Genomic DNA, 24,044 nt, shown 5'->3' with positions numbered 1-24,044 from the left:
AGTGATCTAGCCCATCCACCCAGTGCTCTAACCACTGAGGTAACCCATTCTATCTTCAGCAGTGGAAGGAGCACCAGGCTAGAGATCCCGGAGTCGAATCCCAGCTTTGTCTGCTCTTATGACCTCGGGCCAGCACTATGGGTCTTGGTTTTCTCATCTGTAAGATTGGGAGGTGGGATCAGGGGGCATTTAGATCTATTATCACATGACTCTTTGGATCAAAAAATGGCGGAAGGAGAGTGAGAAGATTCAGGAGGGATGACCCAAGAGATGAAGGGCATCTTTTCCACACATATAGGAACAAGTTTTCCATTGGTTCCCCTAGATTCAATCTGTTGTCAATTCCTGTTGACTTCACCTCTGCAAACACCTCTCCAATAAGTCTCCTTCCCGCCTCTCCTCGGACGCTGCTGCCCCTCGTTCCCCCAATACCTGTTACCTCCATCTGTTCTAGTGCAGTGGCTGCCTTCAGTCTCTCCGCCCTGCAGTCCACCCTCCACTGGGCTGCCAAATCGATCTTCCTAAAGGGCAGGTCTCACCGCGTCACCTCCACTATCAAATACTAAATCCTCTGTTTGGCGTTCAAAGTCCTTCCTAACCTGGCCCCACCTCCGACCTTTCCAGTCTTCTTGCACTGACTTGTCCCCACATGCTCCCTGATTTATGGGCACTGCCCCCCCCCCGGCTGTTCTTCCCAGATCCTCGGTCTCCTGGTTCCTGTGCATTTTCATTGACTTGTCCCCATGCCCGGAATGCTCTCACTCCTCATCTCCACCTCCTGGCTTCCTTCACATCCTCACATCCTCCAAGAAACCTTTCCCAGTCCTCCTTAACCCAAAGCTTTCCCACTATTGATTATCTCCAGCTTATCCTGCCTAACAATCAATCACCTATTAAGGACCTACTGTGTGCCAGGTACAGTGCTAAGTGCTGGAGATTACAAAGGGAGGCAAAAGACAGCTCTTGCCCTCAAAAAGCTTACACTCCCATAGGAGAGCCATGCAAATGCCCTTCTACAAAGCAAGCTATATACAGGAGAAATGCCTATATCCATTTTGATCCTTGACGGCAGGGTTTGGTTTTGTCTTTGCATCTCCAGAGCTTTGCGTAGTGCCTGGCTTACAGTTGGCGCTTAATAAATGCTGCCTTGCTTGTACTTTGGAGTCAGGAAGGTCTGGGTTCAAAATCTACCACAGGCACTACTCGAGTCACCTTAATAAAATCATTTCCTCACATCCACGCTTCATTTTTCTCAGTAAAAAGAAGGTCCAGTTTTTAAGAGCCCTTCCTCTCTAAAGCTAAGACCCAGCTACTCCAGGGAGGCGGAGGGCGGTGCCAGGAAATGTACGCCAATGAGGCGCGGGGGGGAGAAGGGGCGAGGAATTGACTAGAGGAGGGCGGAGCCAAAGCCTGGCTGGCCAAATCCGGACGAGGCGGTGTGCGCGCCTGCGCAGTCGCCTGGCCGGCCACGTGGGGTGCCGCGGAGTAGGAGCTGGAGGCTGGAGGCCGGAGGCCGGAAGGGGAGAAGGCCCATGGCGCTGTATGGGGCTGCAGCCGCGGTACTGTCGGGGGTAGAGGCGCACCAGGGCTCCCTCAAGAGCCTGGTCTATAGCAGCCGCTTCCAGGTACTGCGGCGGGTGAGGAGGAGCGGAGCGCGGGATGTCCGGAGCCGGGGCGGGGTGTCTGGGGTGGAGGAGGAGTATCCGGGCCCAGAGCGGAGTGTCTGGAGTCGGAGGCCGGGTGTCCGGGGGTCAGAGGCGGGGTGTCGGAGTCAGGGTGGGGCGCCCGCTTGATTCCCGCCTCCCCTCCCCCGGGCCCCAGAACGTCCGGCAGCTGTACGCTCTGGTCTGCGAGACGCAGCGCTACTCCGCCGTGCTGGACGCGGTGATCCGCAGCGCAGGGCTCCTGGAGGCGGAGAAGAAACTGAAGCCCCACCTGGCCAAGGTGAGGCTCCGGGGGCGGCTGTTAAGGTCTTTTTCATTTACCCAAGCTCCAAGGTTCCTAGTAAACTGCCCCAAAGTCTTGACCTTGTTAGCCTGGGAAGGGATGAATGTGGGATCCAGAGCTTACCTGGGCACGTGCGGTGGAAAGTCTCTGGAGCAGTGGCTTTAGGGTTTCCTCCAAAGGCTCAGCTCAAGCCCTGCCTTCCAGCGGGAACCTTTCCTGACACCGCCCCCCTCCCCCATTAGTGCTTTTATCCCTAAATTATCTCGTGTTTATTACGTCTCCGCTTATACACATGCAGATAGAATGAAGCTCTCTGAGGGCAGAGAGTTTCGTTTTGTCTTTTGTCTCCCCAGGGCTCTCCCACAGTGCCTAACACATAGTAGGTTTCCACAAATTCAATACATGGTTCTTGACTTACCTTCTTGAGCCTGGCTCATTGAGTTTGCTGTGGACAAGAGAAGAGTTCAGAGGGTCATGGACTTAGCCCTGGAAAGGACCTCTGAGGCCGCCTAATCCAGTCCCATCACTTTACAAATGAGACTAGCCCAAGGTTAAAGGTGGTTCCCTTCTCAGGTCCTGGTGTATGAGCTGCTGCTGGGCCGGGGGCTACGGGGTGGAGGCCGATGGAAGCCTGTGCTCTCCAGGCACAAGGCCAGGCTGCAGGCCGAGTTGGCCCGGCTCAAGGTGAAGCGATGTGTGAGCCGAAATGAGGATCTCCTGGAGTCGACTCCTGGGGCCACCCAGGGTGAGTGGTAGCCCTGGGGAGAGGCTGGAGCTGGATGCTCGGGGAGACCGGGAGGGGAGTCCCAGTGCCTTTTCCCTCTGTCTCTAGTGGTGCAGCTCCCTCGATTTGTACGAGTGAACACGCTCAAGACCAACCTCGAGGACACCATTGATTACTTGAAGCGTGAGGGCTATTCCTATCAGGGCCGTGCTTCTGGGTAAGGGCAGCCTCCTGGCTCCAGGGCATTTGGATGGGGGCAGTGTTCTCTAGCCCGCTCACAGGCCACCTTCTCTTCCCTGACAGACCGGACAAGCTACGGGCCTTACAGGGTAAACTTTTTTTTCTGGATTCACTGCTCCCGGAGTTACTTGTATTCTCTGCCGGCACTGACTTCCATAAGCACCCGCTGTACCAGGCTGGCCATCTCATCCTGCAAGACAAGGTCAGGAGGAGGGGCTTTGCTGAAGTGGGGGATGGATGGGGAGAAGAGGCCCAAGGGGGTGAGGGTGGGTTTCACATGGTTCTGATCCGTTCTGATGTCTTGCCTCCACCAGGCGAGCTGCCTCCCAGCCACGCTGCTTGCCCCTCCGCCTGGCTCCCATGTCATCGATGCCTGTGCCGCCCCAGGCAACAAGACGAGCTACCTGGCTGCTCTGCTGAAGAACCAGGGGTGAGACCAGGAGAGAACCATGTGGCATCCAGCCTAGACTGTCTCCTGACAGGGAAGAAGACTTAGGGAAATTGGGTGATGGGAGATTAGTAGTGTCCTGGGTGATGGTTTCCTTTAAAAACCTGGTTTGGAGCTAGTGACTTTTGGGTCTACACCCCTCATCTGTGGGGTCTAGATGGCAGGATGTTGGATGGGAAATTCCAAGGATAGCAATCAAGGCATCGTTAACACCTTTGCCTTTCTTTCATGCCTCATTTGAGAGGTATCATGTCCTAGTGGATGGGGCACTGGACCCAGAATCAGGAAGGCACAAGTTCAAATCTCCCTGTAGACATTTTGGCTTTGTGAGGTTAGAGAAGGTACCTCATCTCTCTGGGCCTGGGTCTACTCTCTTTCAATCGAGGGGGCTGGACTAGGTGACCTTGAAGGTACCTGTATGGTGAGGATTGAGAGGTTGAGGGGAAAGTGCATGACATCCCTTTTTACAGATGGGGAAACTGAGGCCCAGCTGAAATGGTCACACACAGAGCTAGTAAGTGTTGGTCTCTTAGGCTCCTTTAGAGACAACCCTTCCCTGAGGGTTCTGGTGGTTTCTTCATGGGTTTGTGCTGTCTCCCTCCTCCCCCAACCAGACTGCAAGCTCCCTTTTGGCAGGAAGTCATGTTTTCTGTTCCTATCCCCATGCTGTTTGTGCTCTTGGAACTGACTTGCTGATTTCCTTTCTAGGAAGATCTTTGCTTTTGACTTGGATGCTGGGCGACTGGCCACCATGGCCACAATGCTGACCAGGGCTGGAGTCTCTTGCTGTGAGATAGCCAATGAGGACTTTCTGTCTGTATCTCCCTCTGACCCACGTTACGGCCGGGTCCAGTACATCTTGCTGGACCCCTCTTGCAGTGGTTCTGGTGAGATGCAGAGAACCTCAGGAAACTCTCTGGACAGATGGGAAGAGGCAATGCAGAAGGGTTCAGGGGCCAGGGAGACTTGTAATGGGAGAGTTCTGGGGGTCTCAGGTTTACTTCCTCCTGACTTAAGGCTGTTTCACATAGGCTTTCCTATTCCTCCCCTACATCCTTTCCATGGCTTTATATAGGCTGCCTGGAGGGCTGGTAAGGCTCATCCCTGGAACCTCTAGCTTTTGAAATCTGTAGTCATATTAAAAGCTCAGCTCAGGTGCCACCTTCTGCAAGAATTCCTTTCTATTAATACGGTGGAGAGAGCACTGGCCTTGTGGTCAGGAGGACCAAGTTCAAATGTGGCCTCAGACACCTGACCAGCTGTCTGACCCTAGGCAAGATTGCCTCGCTCCAAAACCTCCAAACTGCTTTGTACTTACTTCTTGGTGGATAGGCAGTTTCTTGGGCAGCTCTCTGAGGGTCAGGATGGCTATTCCTTAAGCACAGTACATGACAAATGCATCTTGTCTTCCCCCAGGCATGGCGTCAAGGCAGCTGGAGGAGCCTGGTGCAGGCAGCCCCAGCCAGGAACGTTTATGTGCTTTGGCTGGGTTCCAGCGCCGTGCCCTGAGCCACGCACTCTCCTTCCCAGCCCTGCAGCGTGTGGTCTACTCGACCTGCTCTGTGTGCCAGGAAGAAAATGAGGATGTGGTTCGAGATGTCCTGGAGCAGAACCCGGGTGCCTTTAGGTACTCTAGGGCAAGGGACTGCTACATGGCATGGCCTTCCATCAGGGATAGGGTTGGTGTGCTGTGGGCTCTCCTGATTTACACCCCTTTTCCCAGGCTTGTCCACGCATTACCTCTGTGGCCCCAGAGAGGCCTCAGCACCTTCCCAGGTGCAGAACACTGTATCCGGGCATCTCCTGAAGCCACGCTCACCGGAGGCTTTTTTGTTGCTGTGCTGGAACGGGCAGATGGGAAAAGGTGAGTGTTTGGGCTCTTGTGGGTGAAGGTTTAGGGTGCCCTGGGAAGGTCTAACTTCCTGTTCTCCCTATAGCTCAGGTCCAGAACCCCAGTTGCTGGCTGGAGAACTTGTGCCCCGTGTGGCTCCCAAGAAAAAGAAACGACGGCGACAGCAAAATGCATTAACGCCATGAACATGGGCTGTGCTCCCTGCTTCTCTGTCTTGGGAGCAGCAGCAGGCAGCAGTTCACTTCTCTGGGATCAGTTTGTGCCTGAGCCTCAAGGGGCACTTCTCTCTGCTCCTCTCCCTAAGGCAGGGAGACAGAGCAATCCCTTATTCCTGTGTAAAAAATCCAGGTCTGCCCTTACCTCCACAGGAAAAAAAAAGACAGGATGGGACCACTGGAGATCACAGTTTTGTTTATTTTTAAAATCAATGACATTATAAGAAGCAAGGAAAAAAAATTGCACATTCACACTAAATTCCCACCAGACTCAACAGGAACAGTGTCTTACGGAAAGTTTGTCTCCCATTCCTGTCCGGTCTCGTGCGCATACCCGCACAGGGCTGAGGCCGCGAGCTGGGTGGGTGTGGGCAGATCTCTGGGCTGTCTTGGTAACTACAGGCTTCTGGCTGCCACCACTGCCTCTGGAAGGCTGGTTTGACCTGATTCAGCTTTCCCCCCGGGTCCGAGTGGAACTGAGCAGTAGCTGAGACAGAGTCTTGAGAGCCCTTCCAATGCCCCTCTCCCACCACCAGAGCTGCTATCACAGGTGGGAAACCTTGCCCTAGCCACATTCACATACATCACATTATTAGAAAGGAATTAAGTACATTTTACGTAACGATTCCCTGGGTGAAAAGGGAGTCTGAGTGAGCCCTTCCTCCCCCAGGCAGTCAGGCTCCCTCCTCCCCCAGATCTCACACTGTTCAGCTAATTTCTGGACAACAGCTTTGTACTTTCTCACAGCTTCAATGAACCAAGCTTGAAGGAATTCAAAAGGCAATTTAGCTTAAATATAAAAATAAATTTTATTTTGTTAAAAAAATGTTTAAATATTTCTTTTTTTTCTTTTTCTTAAATTTAGACTTAGGCAAATCACCCACACACATTCACGCTTCTCCCAAAAGTGATGGCAGAGCAGCAAGGCTCCTGGGCCAGGGAGAGGGGGCTCTGGGCTGAGTTGGTATTGAGAGGATGGGCCCTAACTGGTAACATGTGGGATCTGGAAGGCTGCTGTGGAGCACACCTATCATGTAACAAGGCTTTCCTTCTTGGCCCAAAGGAATGGGAAGGAGGCTACATGGAGCAGGGTACTCCTGAGGTGGGACTCCTCCATGATGACCTTCCTCACCCTCCCTTCCCGCCCCCCAACCCAAAAAGGCATGCAACCCAGTAGTAAAATAAGATTATCCACCAATTTAGGGATACCCTGCCCTACTGTGAGGAACACAGGTGGGTGTATGTGTGTAGGGGAGCCCAAAGCAAGGGGGGGTCCTTATCCTCTGTTTACATTCACAGAACCCTGTCCCTTGGGCCTTAGTCCTTCCTGGGCTGCCATCCCTTAGAGTCAAAACACTGTTTGAAAATTCAGGAGTCATTCAGCACGTGCAGCATCTCACGGCCACATTCCACATCCAATTGAGTGGGTCCGGTTTCTGTGGTAAATTCCTGGACCCCAAAAAGCTTTTAACATCAAGTCCGGCACTAGCAACATGCCGCCACTCACACAAGTCAATTTTTCCTCCAAACTCGATTCAATGAGCATCAGACAGAGCAACACTGACAGGACACGGCTTTATACAAACCCAGAAAACAGAAAGTACTGGGGAGGAGAGGGAGAGAAGCCAAGAGCAGCGGTGCGGAATCTGTCCTGCTCCCTTACCGGAGGACAGGGGCTCCAAGGAAAAACTGCTTTCCTCTTCTGTTGGCTAACTGCAAGCCCTGAGGTCTTAAGGGCTATACTCACAAAGGGAAGACTCGCTCTCTCCAGGGGAAGGAAAAAGGACCGCACGCAGGAGTAGCCTTCACGGAGGCTTCTCCCCATTCCTGGAGTCTTTCCCAAGGCAAAACCCACGCCAGACCAACACTATGAAAAGGAATGCTTCCTCGGGGGACAAAGTCTAAGGAGCAGGAATCGAGACCCAAGGCAAAAGAAGCAAGAAGCCTACCCTTGCAGCCACGTGGAACAGGAGGAGAGCTGGGAGGCTCAGGGCCGAGCCCTCCCCGGACCCAGGACTGGTGGCTGCACGTGGCTGGCTGGGAGGCCCCTCCAGAGGCCGGGCAGGACGCAGAAAAGGGGTTCCTTGGCCAAGCTGACAGACACACACACAATAAGGAGACGAGTCAGGAAAGGCAAGGCCAGGCTGACGATATGTACACAAGTTTCTCCAGTTTCAGCAGTGGAAGTGTTCAAGTAAAAAGGGTTTGTTTCCACCCTGCCACATCCAGGGCAGTCGCCTTCTTGGCAGCTGCTGCTAGAGAAGTGGGGGGTGGGGCTGGGGTGGGCTTGCTGTACAAAAACAGGGACAGGGATGAGGCTCTTCACAGCAGGAGCCAAGGGGGGAGGTGGGAGGGGGAAGAAAGGAAGGAAAGGGTCTGGAGGGAGGGGGCAGGACAGGTTATTTCTTTCGGGTATGCTGTCTCCGGGCCTGCAGTCGCTGCCTGGCCCCAGGAGTCTTGGATCCTGCACCAATGGAAAACGAAGGGGTCGATGGTCCTAGGGAGTGATCCAACACACTCATCAGACTGGGTTCTTTTGAGAAAGATGCCCTGTCCCCCAAGTCCCTCCCTGGTATATCTCAACCACAAAAAAATGAGAAATGACTGACCCCACTCCAGACCTCGACAAGAAGCATAGATATTGAGAAACCAAAGGAACCTCTAGCAATCCCCCCTTCCCGCTTCAATCCTCCTCAGCCAAAGGTACTTACCAAAAGATGGCCCTGCTCCCACAAAGCCCTGGGCTGGCGTGGTTGGGGTCCCAAAGGAAAGGCTACTGCCCACTGAGCTTGCACCTAGAAAGAAGAGACAGCTGAAAAGACTACACACAATTTGTCGGCACAAATCTCATGACAACCCCAAACTCTGCCTAGCAGGATCACTGGAGGGATTGGTGACTGGGCCAGAACAGTCAGGTTTCAGTGCAAGCTGCCCCCAGAAGCCAGACACAATGATGAGCCCACAATGGTACAGACCCAGGACAGAACTGATGGCTACTGCAAAGAAATCAAAGAGCATGTATGAAAGCCCAGGCCAGCTTGGTTTTGTGTGCCAAGACTTAGGACAATCTCTGGCTAGTCTTTGGGACTCTCTGGGGCCCCTCCTGCCTCAAGGGAGGGGTTGAACTAGGAGACCTCTAAAGAGACCCCAAAAGGGATTCAAAGGCTGCTTTCTGTATGAGGGTCACAGGAAATTCGCCAACCCCCCTCGCCCCACCAAACTTACCTCCAAAAACAGGCTTGTTTTCGGTGGTGTTGGCCACACTGAAGGCAAAGGGTGTGCTCTGACTTGGGGCACCCAGGGGGTTCTGGTTTAAGGTACCCCCAAAGGGGGCAGTGGCACTGGTGGCCCCACTCTGGCTTGCTCCAAAGCTGAACGCTGCAGTGCTCGAGCTGGTTCCAGGGACAGCGGTGCTGGCCCCAAAACCCCCACTGCTGGCCGCAGGCGTGGAGCTCCCAAACGTGAAGGGGGCCAGGGTCATGCTGCTAAACATGGAGCCGCTGGTGCCACTGCTGGTGGTCTGCGTGGTCGCCCCAAAGCTGGAGGAGGTGGTTGTGCCAAAAGAGAAGACTGTGTTGGTGCTGCCAAAGGCTGGCTGTGTGCTGGCAGGGGTGCCAAAGGAGGTGGGGGGTTTTGCCCCGCCAAAGGCTGGCTGAGTAGCACTGCCAAAGGTGGGCTGGGGAAGGGCTGGGCTTGAGGCTGCCGAGCCCCCAAAGGTGAATGTGCTACTAAAGCTTGTTAAGGGGCCTGCTTTGCTGGCCCCCTGCTGCTGTTGCTGCCCATCAGCAGTCCCAAAGGTGGGCTGAGGGGCAGCTCCCGGGTAGGCTGGGGGGGGCATCGTCTTGACACTGGAGCCAAAGGGGGTGCTGAATGCAGCAGTGGTGGTAGTGGTGGGGCCGAATGTCAACGTCGCTTGGCTGGTAGTTGGTGGGGCTGCCGTGGTGACAGTCCCACCAAATCCAAAGCCAGCAGTGCTGCTGGGGGCCGTCTGCGTGGCACCGAATGTTGTGGCGGGTGTTGCCACAGTGGTGGTGGTAGTGACGGTGGCAGCAGGTTTGTTAAACTGGAACATGGAGCCAGTAGACGGGGTGAAGCTGGCGCCAGAGGCAGGTGCAGCCCCAAAGAGGAAAGGCTGTGCTGGGGAGGGGGTGGTGGTGGTGGTGCTAGTGGTGGCTGCAGGGGCACTGGCCGTGGTACTGGCCAAGCTGCTCAGCCCAAAGCCAAAGGTGGGCTTGGAGCCTGAGTCGGTGGTCCTGCTGGAGGTGGCTGTGGTGGCTGTGGCAGGGGCCGCAGTGGGCTGGACACTGGGGAGGCCACTAAATAGGGGCGCCAAGACAGAGCTGGTAACGGCTGTGGTGGGGGCTACAGAAGAGGGTTGCTTCAAGAAAGGGGATGCTGAGGCTAAGGGCACAGATGTGGGGGGGCCCATGCTACCGAAGATGGGCTTAAAGGTTGTGGTAGAGGTGCTGGGGGCTGTGGGAAGGACAGAGCCACACGACATAGGAGTTGTGGCAGAGGGGGCAGCTGGCGAAGAAGCCCCACTCTCCATTTTAGGGGGAACCCCAAAAATGGGTTTGAACATGGGAGTGGCAGGAGGAGGAGCCGAAGTAGCCACAGGAGCAGCCACGGGAGTAGCCGCGGGAGTCACCACGGGAGCAGGAGCAGCGGGAGCTGTGGAAGTAGTGGGAGCCATGGAAGTTAGAGGCGGGGTACTCAGCATTCCAAAGAGAATGCTTGGTTTGGGGGAAGTGGTGGGGAGAGGCTTGGTAGAACTGTCCGACACAGGCGCTGGGGAGGCCTGGCTGGCGGTAGTGACAGTGAGGGCGGCTGAAGAGGTCAACAAGGAGAAAGTTGGGATGGGCTTGGAGGACGAAGAGCTGGCAGCGGGGGGCCCTGGCTCTGCGGGCCCTGTGGCAGCAGGTGGGCTGGCTGGCTTCAGCGGGGAAGGCGCCACAGCACTGGCCGCTGCAACTGGGTCTGCTAAAGACAAGAGAGGGACGTGTCAGGGAGCACACACGACTCCATTCCACCACAAAAGGGCTCTGCCCACAGAAGTCTCATAAACATCAATTGTTCAGGAACTTCTCTCAATTTGATAGACCAATTTTACAGTCAAAAAAAGAAAGACACTGGGCCCGGTCAAGCAGCATGCTGGTATAACCCTGTTCATCTCCGGATGCACTTAGCTAAGACAGATGGACACTGGGAGCAGAGGGCACTGCCTCAGCCCCCTCACCCAAATGGGAGAGGCCAGGAGACCTGCAACGAGTCTCCTCTCACCTGTAAGGGCTGGTGGGCTCGGGGAATTTTGCATCTTCTTCAGACTGTCCAGCAGAGGGTTGGCACTGGAAGCTGGAGGAGCAGCTGGTGAGGAAGTTGTCTCTGGGGATGGTAATGCAAAGGAAAGAGGTCGAGGGGCGGGGGAGGTCTCTGCGACAGAAACGGAAGGTGAATCTAAGAGAGAGGAAAATGTTTAGAAATGGGTCTCCTTTGAAAGTGTTGGAGCTATAAATAAAGGGTTATAAGTCACAGGGCCCTTGAGCATTCCTGAGCCTTCCATGTTATGGCTTCTAGGAAGAGCTTTACATGTGATTCCAATTCTTTTATCTCATTTGACCCAGGCAGGGAAAAGAGGCTCAGGGATATATGTGGCTTCTCCAAGCTGAGACCTATGGAGAGGAGGAAGCCTCATGTCTAAAATAGTGGCTGTCCTCTCTGTGCTAAGGAAGCCTGGGATCCAGTGCTCAACAGGTTTCACGGAGAAAAAGAGACAAGAAGAACCCAGGTTAGCATCTCAGATAAGACTCAATTACAAAGGCAACTGGAGTTTCTGGTCCCCCTCCCTCTGGGAAAAGAGCAACCTTCAAATTCAGAAGGGAACTCTTTCTCATGGGTGTGTCCAATGCTACCTGAGTCCCTTACCTGTCTTCTCCTCCAAGACTTTATTAAACCACTGCAATGCAGCCTTCTTTTCTAAGTCTAGGTCTTCAGCAGTGATCGAGTAACCGAGCTGGGGAGGTGGAGGCTGTCAGAATCAAAGAGAAAGTCAGGCCCATCAGAAGGGGAAACCAGTAAGGACCACCCTGGTGCACTATGGGAGTTGTTGGCCTGGGTAAGATGTGTGAGAGAAGGGGGCTCTAGGGAGACCTTGAGATCCTTCTGGTCTATGTACAAACGTCAAAGGGGAATGTCTTGAAGGCCAGGCTGGGCCTTCCCTAGGAGCACTGAAGTAAGTAGCTGAGCCTAGAGCTTTTGGGGAGAAGAGGCTGGGGGACTCCATGGAAGACACCGTACCAGGGTGAGCTGGTCCCCTCGCCGAGAAGCCAACAACTGAACTTTGCGTTTGCGCTTCCCAGCACTCCCAGAGGTGGTTGGGGTGCTCCAGGAGCTCTGTTTCTTCCATGTGGGGGTATCTGTCACTGAAAAGAGACAGCGGCGTTAAAGAAGGAGTATTGGCTGCCAACCTTTCCCCATCACTTCTACTCCCAGGCAGCACTGCTTTGTCTCTCTGCCCACGTCTTTGCATCGCAGGGCCTGGGGGTCACACCTTCCACACCTCTTGGAAGGTGTTGGCCTGATGGGCTCCAAAAGCCAGGAATGGACACTTAGGCTTAACCACAGCTGCCAGAAGTTGCTTGATGTCTTCCTCCCCATCCCACCCCACCTTTTAAAACTAAGGCCCTGCTGAAACCCGCCCCCGCCTCTGCCCCTGCCCCTGCCCAACTGACCCTTCTCAGCCTGAGATTCCTTGTCTGAGGTCATGGGGGTCAAACAGCTAGACTGATGGAACTCCTCTTCCCTGTGGGGAGAAAAAAGGCAGACTCAAACTTAGCAAGACTTTCTGGACAAAGATAGAGGCACTAAGCCAGTGATCCCTAAACCTAGAGTAAGGCCAGGATCCTCAGTCTCTGGTGGCTGCTGTTCCCAATAGCTCTTAATATCCTGCTAGCTGCCAAACACATTCATCCAACCAAGTGGCTAAGAGAAAAGGGGTCCACAGGAAATGCTTCACTCTTGGCAAAATCTTAGCCTAGCACTTGAGACCTGAAGAAAGGAGATAAGGAGGAGCCAACATGAAAAGCTTAACTGTCCTTAAAGAAGGGACACAAATGGCAGTGAACGCACTAGACCCCAGGCCTGCCTTTTGATAGAGCAGGTCAACAGCCAGCAGGCCAAGGGAACCCTGGAAGATCAGTTGTCCTCCCAGCCGTTCATCCTCGACATAGCATAGCCATTATTCAGAACCCAACAGTTGACTCCATAAAACCTTTTAAAAATCTCCTAAGCACTTGGCATACATCATCCCTTCCAATTCTCACAATCACCCTGTGAGCACTCCCAGTACTCCTATTTGTAAAACGAGGAAACTGAGGATCACAGAGTTTAAGTGACTTGCTTATGGCCACACTAGTCCAGAAACTGGACTCAAACCCAAGCCTACCAGATTCCAAGTCTAGTACACCACACTGCCCCCACGTAATCAGGTACGTGGGCAGAGAAAAGAGAAAGAGAGAACCCGAGAGCACACGCCCCCATCGGAACACTTCCTCTGCTTTTCACTACACAACACTTTACCCTGCTAGGCCTGTTTTCTATAAAAAATACAGGGACCTTGATTTCAAAGGTGACTTTTCAGCTCTAAATCTTATGGTTTGGGAACCTGATAATTCAGTCAATATTGCTCAAGGACAGAAAGATAAGGGTAATGAGAATTTGTTTTAGCCCTTGAGTTCTTTATCTAGATCCTAATTTCTCACCATTCTGCAACTTTGGGTGGACTCTGGCTACCCTGGTCAACCCGGTAACTTTGTTCCTCCACCCCTTGCCCCAAAGGACTCTCAGATCCCTTGGGGATCATGCACATTGACTGTATTCAAGGCAGTTACCGTGCTTTTTTCATAGGCCTCTCCGGGGTCTGGGAGCGAGATGAGGCAGGGCTGGAGAGGGGAGAGGTACTAGGGCCACTCCTCTTCCACAACTGAAATCCAAACAAAGTCAATGTTAAGATTCTTCCAAAAAGCACAGTAACTTACTCACAGGTTCACATCATGGGGGAGATGTCATGTGAGCCTGCTCACAAGTAACACAGGACAGACCTGAGAACATTACAAGTTACAAAGAGGCAGATTCAGGCTGAAGGCAAAGCAAAACCTCCTCAGAAATAACACAATTCAAACAGCTGCCTTCAAGTGATGGCGGAGTATCAGGAAGTACAGTGACCTCCTCCCTTCCCTTCCCCACACTCCTCCAGAGTCCTGGAAAAAGCACTAAACCAAATTCCAGTGGGGCTATTTCCAGAGTAGGTAGGCAAAGGCAGAGTGTGAGAGGTCTGCTGACACTGGGGATGGGGTCTGGTGTGACAGCACCTGCAGAGGTTGTGCCTCCCAAGTCAAGAAGTCTGGGATCTAGCTGAGGGAGAGCCTGCTCCTGCACAGGCTGCACAAAGAAGGGCATGACCCTGTTCCTGGCTGCAGATCCACAGCTGATGGAGGACTTGCGTCCAGGGGTGGTGTTCCAAGGTAAGCAGTGGATGTAGGCACTAAATGGGGTTCTGAGCAAGAAGCTGGTTCAGAAGCGGCAGCCACCATGTGGCTCAGACCCAGGAACAGAATGGGGTCTTAAGATCTAGCCCCTAGGCCAGTATGAAGAACAGCAGAAGAATCAAGTCAGATGGGAAGCCCAGACCGAAAGGGAGCCTAGACTCTCTCACTCGAAGAGAGCAGAGCTTCCCAGGTGACTCCAGCTTAAATCTACTGAAACTACAAATGGGGCAAGCCCTGTTGCTCAGACTCAAACCCGCATCAGGAGCTGAGACCAACCAGGAAGGCAGCGAGGAGAATTTGCCCTGGATCATCCCATTTTGGGAGCACTGAAAGCTTGAAGGTTTCCCAGCCTCAGCTGTCCCTGAGATCCATACCCAAAGAAGCTGGCACAGACCAGACTTCAGAAGTGGCCAGGGTCTGGTCCTCCCATCAAATCCAGTCAGGAAGTGTGGAAGAATAAGGAAAACAAAAAAGAATTCCAGTATAAAGAGCTATTATGGTGCCAGGATGGTCAGGACACAAACCCAGAAGAGAATCACTCCAAACAAACCTCAAAGAAAAACACAGCTTGGGCACAAAATTCAACTAAATTTCCTGAATGAGATGAAGCAAGAAGTTAAAAAACGTTTTTGTAAACGGAATGAGAGTACCCGAGGAAAAAGCTAGAAAAGAAATGAGAACTATAGAAGAAAGAACTGAAAAGGGAATTAATAAGTTTGGCACAAGAGGTACAAAACCTACCCAAGCAACAAACTCCCTAAAAATCAGAATGGACCAAAAAGAAGCCACTGACTCCATGAAAAAAGAAGTCGAAAGACCGAAAAATAGGAAAAATATCTAAAGTGCCTCAGAGCAAAAACAACTGACCTGGACGCAAATTTATGAGAAAAAAAATTTTAAGAATCATTGGACTGCTTGGAAGCTACGACCAAAAAGAAAAAAAAACCTAGAGAAACTTTCAAATCTTACAAGAGAAACCCCACAATGAAAACTCCCAGGAACATTGCAGCCCAAATCCAGTATTTCCAGGTCAAAGAAAAAACACTGCAGCAGCTGCCAGCCTGGAACGATATTCTAGAAGGCAAAGGATCTAGATTTATAACCAAGGATCACCTACCCAGAAAAACTGAGTATAATCTTAGAGGGATGAAAATACATGGAGCTTTAAGGAAATATTTCCCAGCATTCCAAATAAAAATACCAAAGCTACTTAAGAACGTTGAAGTGCAAACACAGGAATGAAGAGAAACATAAAAGAGTAAACATGAAGGAATAATCTTAAGGGACTAAACAAGGACAAACTATTTATATTCTTATATGGGGGGATGATACCTGTGTCCTCTAAGAGCCCTATCTTCAAGGGGCCACAAAGAGAATCCAGTTACAGCAGAGGTCTGCAAACTATGACCCACATGCTAAGAATGTTTTTTTATATTTTTAAATAAAATTTTATTGTCTTTAAAAATGTACAAACCGTTCTTCATAGACAGGACCGTACAAAAATAGGAGGAGGGCCAAGGGCCATAGTTTGCCAACCCCTGAGACAAAGGCCTGGGAATGGTTCTGTTATGTCTTGATGATTTTGAAAGAAGAAAGTAAAGGAAGTGGAAGAGGGATTCACTAGGAAGGAAAGGAAGGAAGGTTAAGGAAAATTATCTCACATAATCAAGGGCCACAAGTCCATACAAAGAGAGGTTTGGGGAGTGGGTGACACTTGAACTTCACTCTCAAAGGAGGGAAGAAAAGGCATGCACACTGGCCACAGAGGTAAAGTTCACTCCACCAGGAAGCAAGAGGTAGAAGGGCAAATTAGAGGGAGGGCAGAGGAAGGGGCAGATCAGTCCTAGGTAAAACAAACGCTAAGGATGTACAAAAATTGTTTATAGCAGCGAGTTGTGTGATGGCAAAGAACTAGAAACTGAGGGGATGCCTATTAACTGGGGAATGACTGAATAAGTCACGGTCTATGACTGTGATGGAATACTACTGTGTTGTAAGAAATGACAATGGAGTTTGTTTCAGAGAAACCTGGGAGGACCTGTATGAACTGATGCAGAAGGCGGCAAGCAGAATCGGGAGAACAATTTATAACAACATTGTAAAGAGAAACAACTCTAAAAGGCTTAGGAACTCTCATCAGTATAATGACTAATGATGAAACGTACTACCCAATTCCTGACAGAGATGAACATAGCCAAGATTCCCTTTAGTAGAAGTCTTCAAGCAAAAGCTAGATGACCACTTGTCAGGTATGTTCCTTGATTAGCTGGAGGTTAGAATAGATGGCCTCCAAAAAACTTAGTGCCTGACCACACTCAGACAATGAATCTGCAATTTTATTTTAAATTTCAAATTCAAGCATATATGTTATGGAGAGGAATAAAATGCTTAACAGCAACCTAATATATAGGACTATATGCCATGCATCACAAGGTTATTTTGAAAGTCAAGTGACAGTGTGGAAAGTGATTAAATATACACATGTATACAAATGTATTATATAGACATTTACAGGTATATATGTGCATACATGCAACTATTATTACTAATACCTCCTCATACCAAAAAATGTCCTAATCTACCTCCCATCCCCAAAACATCTTATGAAAACTATGAAAAATTCCCTAGCAGAAAAAAGGCATGCTATTGAGACTGCTGCTAGCAAAGGTATGTCATTTAGTAAATGTCCTTTGTTTTTTTATGTAGCATAATTATAACTGAGTCAAAGAGGATGGTCTTGGGAGTAGGTTTGGTCTCCAAAAAAATCCGTGAAGATTAGTGCTATTAAAGTTATTTATTTTTTGCTTTTTAAAAACAGGATGTTGAGAAGCAATGCTAAGGTAAGACACAAAATGTCTTGGTTTCAAGGTCATGACATTGATCTATGGGTTTAGAAAAAATCAAATCCTTTAAGAAATAGCATCCCACCACCAAATGTTTAGTAGGGTTTCATCACTGATAACGATGCTCCAACATAAATTTTAGGAAATCATCAAGTGAAACAACAAATTCAGAAGAAGGTGGGAAAGAACATTGGTATTTTAAGGCTAAATGAAAATAGCAATTTGCTTAATTAGGGCTTCTGCAGAACAAAAACGTTTCCTAGTCTTCCTCAGTCTAAGTCAGAAAAGGCTACAATTAAGACCATTTGCAAATCACTACTTACAGCAAAAAAGAACTGTTTGCCTATAATCAGTGGGACTATTTGCCATTTATTTATTTTTAAAAAAATTTCCTTTCACAGATAAGTCTCATTATGAAAGGATTCCCTTTTATTTCACTCTCCCTAAACATCTGAATGGATGTTCCAAGGAGGATTCCTGTTTGCGTACGATTTGAATTAAACGGCTGTTCAGGTCCTTTTCCCAACCCTGGAATTCTGTGAAAATGAGCATAAAAATACTTCCTTCCCCTCCTCAACCTTCAGGGTTGTCATGAGGAAATGGGCTTTAGCAAGTGGAAAGGGGGGCTCCATGCGTGAATCGGTATTATCATGGTGTTTTTGTTGCCCTGTATTATTCGGGGGGTGAGACGGAGGAAGTAAACTTCAAATCAAATGCTGAGATCACCGAGTAAGAACTCTGAAGAAAAAATAAAGTGACAGACGGTGACAAACAGTCTAGAGGCAGCAATGGGAACCTGGATGGGCTGGCTCTTCTCCCCAGCTTTGTGAATTGAGAGTCAGGGAAAATGGAATGGTTTCTAGTGGAGAGTGTTGGAAAGGACTTCATTTCCTCAGGAGAAGGCCCCCTTTCAAGTTAATCCAAGAAGGCAGAAGAAACATTTGAGAAAACACTCAAGGACACGCTTAAGTTTACTTGAGTAGACACCAAGGGAAGAGAAATTAGGAAGGCTCTGTGAGTGATGGAGTGGGAGGAGACAGACTGGGGCAGTGTGTCAGTGACGGGGACAAAAGCTAACGAATGGAATGGTTCTGAAAAACAGGCTTCTAATTAGAATTTCTGTGAGCTCCAGAGGTAGTGTTTTGCAGGGTCCTCCCAAATTGCCCTCCTCAGGCAAGATATGGCTTAGGACTGGGATTCCTTGACTAGGCCTATCCAGAGAGCTTCCTAGAGGCTTGGAAATAAAACAGAGTGATAATGGAAGAGAGTAAGCCAGAAGAGGTTGAAAATCACTCAAGTCCATATTCAGGAATGCATTTCATGCCTAGTCTTTTTTAGAGTCACTGGACAGGAAGATTACATTCTAAACTTCAAAAGATGATTTCAATAATTAAATATGAGTAATGAGATCAGTCTTAACATTTACCTAAAGTCACTTGTATTTACCTTCTTCCAGTCCTTTTGCTTAAGTCACCTGTGCCACTTCCTAAACTAAGACTCTAATTTATACGTCCCCAAACTGGATACTAGGGAAAGCCTTTCCCCTATCAGAGTAATGTTTTAGTCTCTCAGTTCTGAAATCAGGAGTTTCACAGAAGGGATAGACTCCTCTTTCAACGACTGGAAGTTGAACAGCATGGAGCAGATACATTAAGACAGTGACCATTCTTGTCCACCAACTTCAAACTCTAAAAGATCTGTCACCCTCAAGGCAGTACCTGTGAGAAACCCCTGGTGGAGCTATAGGAGCTGGTGATGGCATTGCGGATAGAGCTGGGGATGCCCCCTGGGGAGGTGTTGGTCAGAGAGCTGGTGGAAGAGGTACGGGACCTCTTATTCAAGTTGTCCTCTGTGCACTGGGAAGTGAGGCTTCTCTTCAGAGATCCAGGCCTAATGGACGGAACAAAGGTAGTCAGGTATCTCTTGGGAAGTGACATTTCTCAAGGCTACATCTAACTTGGCCATGGCTTCTTTCTTTATGCAACCCAGGAGAAGAAATTATGTTAATGTAATAATTGCTAACAATTCAGCTAGGTGGAGTTACGAAAACAAATTGGGAATATGATGAAGATCTAAGTATCTGAAACTTAAGCTTGCTTAAGGCTCTAAGGGTGACAGATTCAACAGAACCAACATGATAAAACAAAGAGAAACAGTTACTGGGTAATCTTTTTCTTTGGGGGGGAGATGAGGCAATCAGGGTTAAGTGCCTTGCCGAAGGTCACATAGCTAGTGTCAAGTGTCTGAGGCTGGTTTTGAACTCCTGACTCCAAGGCAGATGCTCTATTCACTGCTACACCTAGCTGTCTCTAGTTACTGGGTAATTAATTAAGCCTGATGTTCTTGATGAGTATAGGTTTGGGCAGAATCACTTAGACTCTGTTTACCTTCTTGCTAAACATTCTATTAATGGAACTATGACTTACTTGGGAACAAGAGATGCTGGGGCTCCATTTGCGACCAGAGGTTCAAATGCTGAGTGTCCACTCCCACTACTGTCGTGGCGCCTGCAATGACAAAAAATCCACAGTGAAACTGATTTTTCTTGGTGGTGGTGGCAGAGGGTGGACAGGGAAGATGACAGTGGTAATATTCCCATGATTTCAGGAGCTTTAAAATACCACCAAGAAACATTTACTTCATTCTCAATCAGGAAACTTGAGTTTCTTGAACACTTTGGCATGTAGATCTAATCCAAGGTGTTAACTTCTCTGACTGCTATTCTTATGGGAATAAAACTGCATCCAGTTCAGCATTTATAAATTGTCAACTAAAGAGAGCACTGGGATCCTAAGAACACTTTATCCCACCCCTTTTCACTTCAGGGCATAAGGGTGGAAACAAAACCCAACTTCCCCCAGGCCCTGGCCGGCAAACCCCAAGGTCCTTCCCTCCAACGCAGCCAAACAGCATGGCACCAATAGCACCTGTCCCACTGAATAAACACCAATGCTTCTTGCTCCCTTCTTAGAAAAGATGCCACATAAACAGTGACTGGGCTATGGGAGGTCGGGCTCATGTGTCAACAGAAGCCTGGAAACCTCACTGGGAATGACTTTCTTGTTCCTGTCCTACTGGTCCAAACCTACTCTAAATTAGGATGGCGTGAATTACCGCTCGCTGCATACAAGCTACAGTTCCAGGCACTTCGGCAGCCAGTTTTTCCTCCATTCAAGATTAATTTTTTTGAGTCAGGCTCTTGGATGACAAGCTGAGAGAGTATCAGACACCTGGCTTTATGCTGTCTGGGACAGATTATTTTGGCAAGGCTGGAAAGGGGAAAGCAGGGAACCTGAAATGACTCCTCGAAGAAGCTTACTTAGCTCTGGCAAGTCTGCTACTCACTCCCGCCCCTGCTCTGTACATGGGCAGGAGTCGTCTTCACTTCAAGACCTTATCAAACAAGCTCAGGAAGGACTCACACTGCCTCACATGGTCCTGTATAAGCACAAGCTAAGCTTCCTGGTATTACTCTGGGCACTGAGAGATGGCCAACAGTCAGAACAAGATGACCTCGCCACACTGTCAACTCCTCTTATGATAAAATTCAGAGGCCAGGGGATGGGGATGTGAGCACTGCCAATAATGCTCTTCAAGGTCCTTGGCATTATAATTCTCGATACTTAGGGAAATCCCTCTGTCACGCTGTCTCATGGAAAGCCTAGCCTTGAGTTACTGTGTCCCACCCTTAAGGGAAGGCTGCAATCAAGGAGTGATTAAGGCTCATTAAGAGGAGCCAGCTCTCAGGACCCCATTTCTGCCAAACCCCAGAAGTCTGTCCCCATGAGAACCCTGCCTGGTCCCACTGGGCTGTCACCTTCGCTTGTTTTCCTGGGCATCACAGAAGATCTGATCCTCCTCCTCCACTGCCCTTTTCCGACTCTCTTTGAGTGCGTTCATCACAGTCTCCTTTGCACATGGATCTGGGACATTACTGGATGGTGAGGGCATGGCTGAATTCACGACCTGCTCCAGGCTGCAATGGGAAGATGGAAGTCCACTGCTACTGAGACAGACCACTATGTTACTCAGTGTAGACAGAGATCATCATAATCTACTTAGGAGCCTCAAATATCCTCTCACTGGTTATGCAGAAGCCAAGTATCTATTGTTATGCAGAAGCACTGGTTACTGAAATCTATCATTTGTCCATTCACAGAATAGCCACCAGCAATTAATGATGGCCAAATGAAAAAAGATCATAGCTCTAGAGCTAGAGAGGATCTCAGAGGCTGTCTACACTATCCTTCTCATTTGGGAGAAAAGGAAACTGAGCCCAGTAAAACTGTGAAACAAGGTCCTATATGTACCAAGTGGCAGAGGCAAAGCTTCAAGCTGGGTCCTCTGACTCAAAAAACTGATGCTCTTTCTGTCCTACTAAGGATGCTCTGGGATCTTTGGGTCAATGCAAACCGTTATCTTTTATCTCTACTGACATGTTTTTGGGTCACTTTTGCCAGGAGACGAGCTCTAAGTATATGCCAGGAATACAAAGCAAGTTTCTTCTCTGAAAAACACATCAGGTTATAAAGTGCATACTCACGGGGAACGCGATAGATCAGGGCGAGCGATCCTTACAGTTACGGGGCTTGATACCATGTGGGAGTTTCGGGCAGAGAGCACGTTTTTCCTCTGGTAGCCTTCCCAGCACACTGTGGGAAGGGTCCCTAGTGCAGAGTACTGTGCCTGCTGAACTGGATATCTCCTCCGTGGAGCTAATGAGAATCGGTATGGAGTAGTCGGGTGGTCCCTGGCCAGAGAAGAGGAAAGATACCATTATACCAAAGGCAGCAATTGACAAGGACACCGACTCTCAGGGAGACTGAGCTGTGGAGGCACAAGAACACTGTTTCTGCCCTTCGCAGTGGAGTGTGACAGCAGCTTGATATCTGTCACAGTCAAACAAAAGACTTGAGGAGCTGTTGTGGGATGGGGAAAAGATGTAGCTCTCGGTATCCTGGGGTCTTTTTAAAAGCATTTTAAACTCAAATTTCAGAAAGTTACCAAGGACCATGCCCTCAGCATTTCAGAACTATCTTCATTTACAAAAGCTCTTTTCAACATGCATTTGTTTTTTATATTGTTTTTCTGGAAAATAATAATTTTAAAATGTGTGTGTGGCCATTTTACACCATCAATACCTGTTTTCATACTTATTGTTCCTCTTTGTAAAACCCCAATGGATTTTAAAAAAAATTTACCTGTTAAGTCACAAGGCAAGAAGATAATGCTCTCAAAAAGAGTTAACTTTAAAAAAAGAAAAAGGTTAAGAGTTATTTTGGGTGGCTCATGATTTCTTTTATTCTTGCTCTAGACCAGGGGTGGAGAACCTGCGGCCTTCAGGCTACATGTGGCCCTCTAGGTCCTCCGGTGCGCCCCTGACTGAATCCAGACTTCGCTAAACGAATCCCCTTCATAAAAGGACTTGTTCTGTCAAACTTGGACTCCGAGAGAGCATAGGATAAACTAGCAGTGGGGGGTGTGGCGCTAGGAAGCGTTATCCTTCGCTGCTCTGCTCCCCCAAACAGGGGAGACCACGGGTGGCTGACAAAACGCTATTTACTCTCCGAGGGAGAAGTCCTGCATCACGAGCCCCACTGAACCCCGAAATGGGTTCCCCCACCATACATTACAAGGCACACACGACGCCTGATCTGGGCCTGCCTACGAAGCAAGTCCCCCCCAATCCGACGACCCCACCACTAGCCGCGGCGGACCAAAGGCATCCTCCTCCGTGGGTCACACTGACCCGAGGCGAGCCTCCGGCGAGGCTGGGGGCTCACGGGGTGGGGGCAGGGCGCGGCGTCGGAAGACCCCACTTCCAGGCTGCCCTCCCGCTCCCCAGCCGGGGGACCCCAGCCAGGCTGGCAGCCCGTCCGTGGGGGGGTGTCTCCCTCGCAGCCGCTTCCCAGGCTCGGAGAAGGCGCTTTGGGGGCGCACTGGCCCCGCGGGGGGGGGGTCCCGGAAGGGGCCTCTCTATGGGGGAGACCCTTCCCACACGGCCCCGAGGCTCGGCCTTACCTGAGGTGGAGCCTGCGGACCGGGCTCAGCAGCTGCGGCGAAGGCGCCTGGGGCGGCCGCTCCCGCCGCGGGGGCTCCGGCGGGCCCGGCTTGCCCAGATAACCGCCCATGAGCAGCGGCTGCCCGGCGGGCCCGGGGCCCCGGGACGGCGGCTGCAGCGGGGCCCCGTTCACCGCGGCCTTGGCGGGCGGCGGCGGGCGGCGGGCCCGCGGCTGGGAGGCGGAGGAGAGCGGCGGGCCGTAGCGCGGGCCCCGGGACGGCTCCCGGGGGCTCAGGCCCCACCAGGCCGCGGCGGCCCCTACGCCCAGCCAGGCCAGCGCCGCCGCCGCCGGCACCAGGTACAGCACGAGGCCCAGCAGCGACAGGCCCAGCAGCGCCGCCGCGCCGCCCGGCCGGGTCCGCACCCAGGCGCCCCGGGAACCCCCGGACGCCGCGGCCCGCCGCCGCCGCTCGTTCCGCTCGGCCCCGGCACCGATCCCGGTCCCGATCCCAGCCCCGGCCGCCGCCGCCGCCGCAGCCGGAGACATCGCGGCTCCGCGCCGCGGGGAGGGCTTAAATATCCCAGCGTGCACCGCGCCGGCGCGCAGCGTCACGGCGTGAGCGACTCTTGCCGGCGCCCGGTACCCCCGCCCCATCCTGGCGGCGAAGGCGCGCCGGGACAGGCGCTGGCCTGTTGCTAGGCAATTGCACGGTGCGGTGGAAGAGTGCCCAGCTTTGCGCACGCGCCTCAGGACCTCCCGCCCCCTCCCCCCCCCCCCCCCCCCCCCCCCCCCGCCCTGGCCCATCTCTCACGTTACCCACTTGCACTTCCAGCGGCCAACCTTGCTCGGGCGAGGACACAGACACACATGCACGCACACACATGCACACACACTCCCCAACACACAGCATTCGCTTCACACACACACACACACACACACACCCTCCCCAACACACTGCATTCACACACACACATCTCCCCAACACACCTCATTCACACACACACACATCTCCCCAACATACCGCATTCACACACACACACAGACACACACCCCTCCCCAACACACCGCATTCACACACACACACACAGACACACACCCCTCCCCAACACACCGCATTCATACACACAAACACATCCTTCCCAACACACTGCATTCACACACACACACATCTCCCCAACACACTTCATTCACACACACACACACACACACACACACCCTCCCCAAACCACA

At 51.1% G+C, this 24,044-nt stretch overlaps 2 protein-coding genes across 4 annotated transcripts; one reads left to right on the top strand and one right to left on the bottom strand.

Moving 5' to 3' along the window:
* The first annotated feature begins 1,470 nt into the window (after window positions 1–1,470).
* On the top strand, window positions 1,471–6,246 carry NSUN5 (NOP2/Sun RNA methyltransferase 5). The gene is made up of 10 exons (XM_036766908.1): window positions 1,471–1,625; window positions 1,822–1,944; window positions 2,521–2,692; window positions 2,780–2,888; window positions 2,975–3,113; window positions 3,226–3,341; window positions 4,068–4,246; window positions 4,776–4,986; window positions 5,083–5,223; window positions 5,297–6,246. Exons 1-10 carry the CDS (start codon window positions 1,533–1,535, stop codon window positions 5,394–5,396), a joined length of 1,383 nt encoding a protein of 460 aa, XP_036622803.1. The 5' UTR covers window positions 1,471–1,532; the 3' UTR covers window positions 5,397–6,246.
* LOC118856547 (nuclear envelope pore membrane protein POM 121C-like) lies at window positions 5,606–23,360 on the bottom strand. Of its 3 annotated transcripts, none has more exons than XM_036766904.1 (13): window positions 22,834–23,360; window positions 21,356–21,562; window positions 20,630–20,788; window positions 19,239–19,319; window positions 18,531–18,702; window positions 13,313–13,404; window positions 12,155–12,225; window positions 11,721–11,845; window positions 11,349–11,451; window positions 10,707–10,880; window positions 8,652–10,403; window positions 8,138–8,221; window positions 5,606–7,923 (listed from the first exon to the last, which is right to left on the bottom strand). In XM_036766904.1, the coding sequence occupies exons 1-13, from the start codon at window positions 23,358–23,360 to the stop codon at window positions 7,826–7,828; spliced, it is 3,645 nt and encodes a 1,214-aa protein (XP_036622799.1). In that variant the 3' UTR covers window positions 5,606–7,825. The 3 variants fall into 3 exon arrangements, with proteins under 3 accessions (XP_036622799.1, XP_036622802.1, XP_036622801.1); XM_036766907.1 differs by having other exon boundaries at window positions 8,652–10,406; window positions 10,707–10,856; window positions 22,834–22,995; XM_036766906.1 differs by having other exon boundaries at window positions 6,280–7,923; window positions 8,652–10,406; window positions 22,834–22,995.
* Between the last annotated feature and the right edge of the window lie 684 nt (window positions 23,361–24,044).

This window comes from Trichosurus vulpecula, chromosome 7 (assembly GCF_011100635.1).
Source record: "Trichosurus vulpecula isolate mTriVul1 chromosome 7, mTriVul1.pri, whole genome shotgun sequence".
Lineage (NCBI taxonomy): Eukaryota > Metazoa > Chordata > Mammalia > Diprotodontia > Phalangeridae > Trichosurus > Trichosurus vulpecula.
Note: the sequence above shows the minus strand (reverse complement) of the source record. Positions and strands in the feature narration are given on the sequence as shown.

Coding starts and splice junctions, on each gene's coding strand:
- LOC118856547 (XM_036766904.1), bottom strand. CDS start 23,360: ATGTCTCCGGCTGCGGCGGCGGCGGCGGCCGGGGCTGGGATCGGGACC. Junction 19,320..20,629: donor GCCCAGGAAAACAAGCGAAG/GTGACAGCCCAG, acceptor TTGTCATTGCAG/GCGCCACGACAGTAGTGGGA. Junction 11,846..12,154: donor GGAATCTCAGGCTGAGAAGG/GTCAGTTGGGCA, acceptor GTCTCTTTTCAG/TGACAGATACCCCCACATGG.
- NSUN5 (XM_036766908.1), top strand. CDS start 1,533: ATGGCGCTGTATGGGGCTGCAGCCGCGGTACTGTCGGGGGTAGAGGCG. Junction 1,626..1,821: donor TCTATAGCAGCCGCTTCCAG/GTACTGCGGCGG, acceptor CCCGGGCCCCAG/AACGTCCGGCAGCTGTACGC. Junction 3,342..4,067: donor GCTCTGCTGAAGAACCAGGG/GTGAGACCAGGA, acceptor TTTCCTTTCTAG/GAAGATCTTTGCTTTTGACT.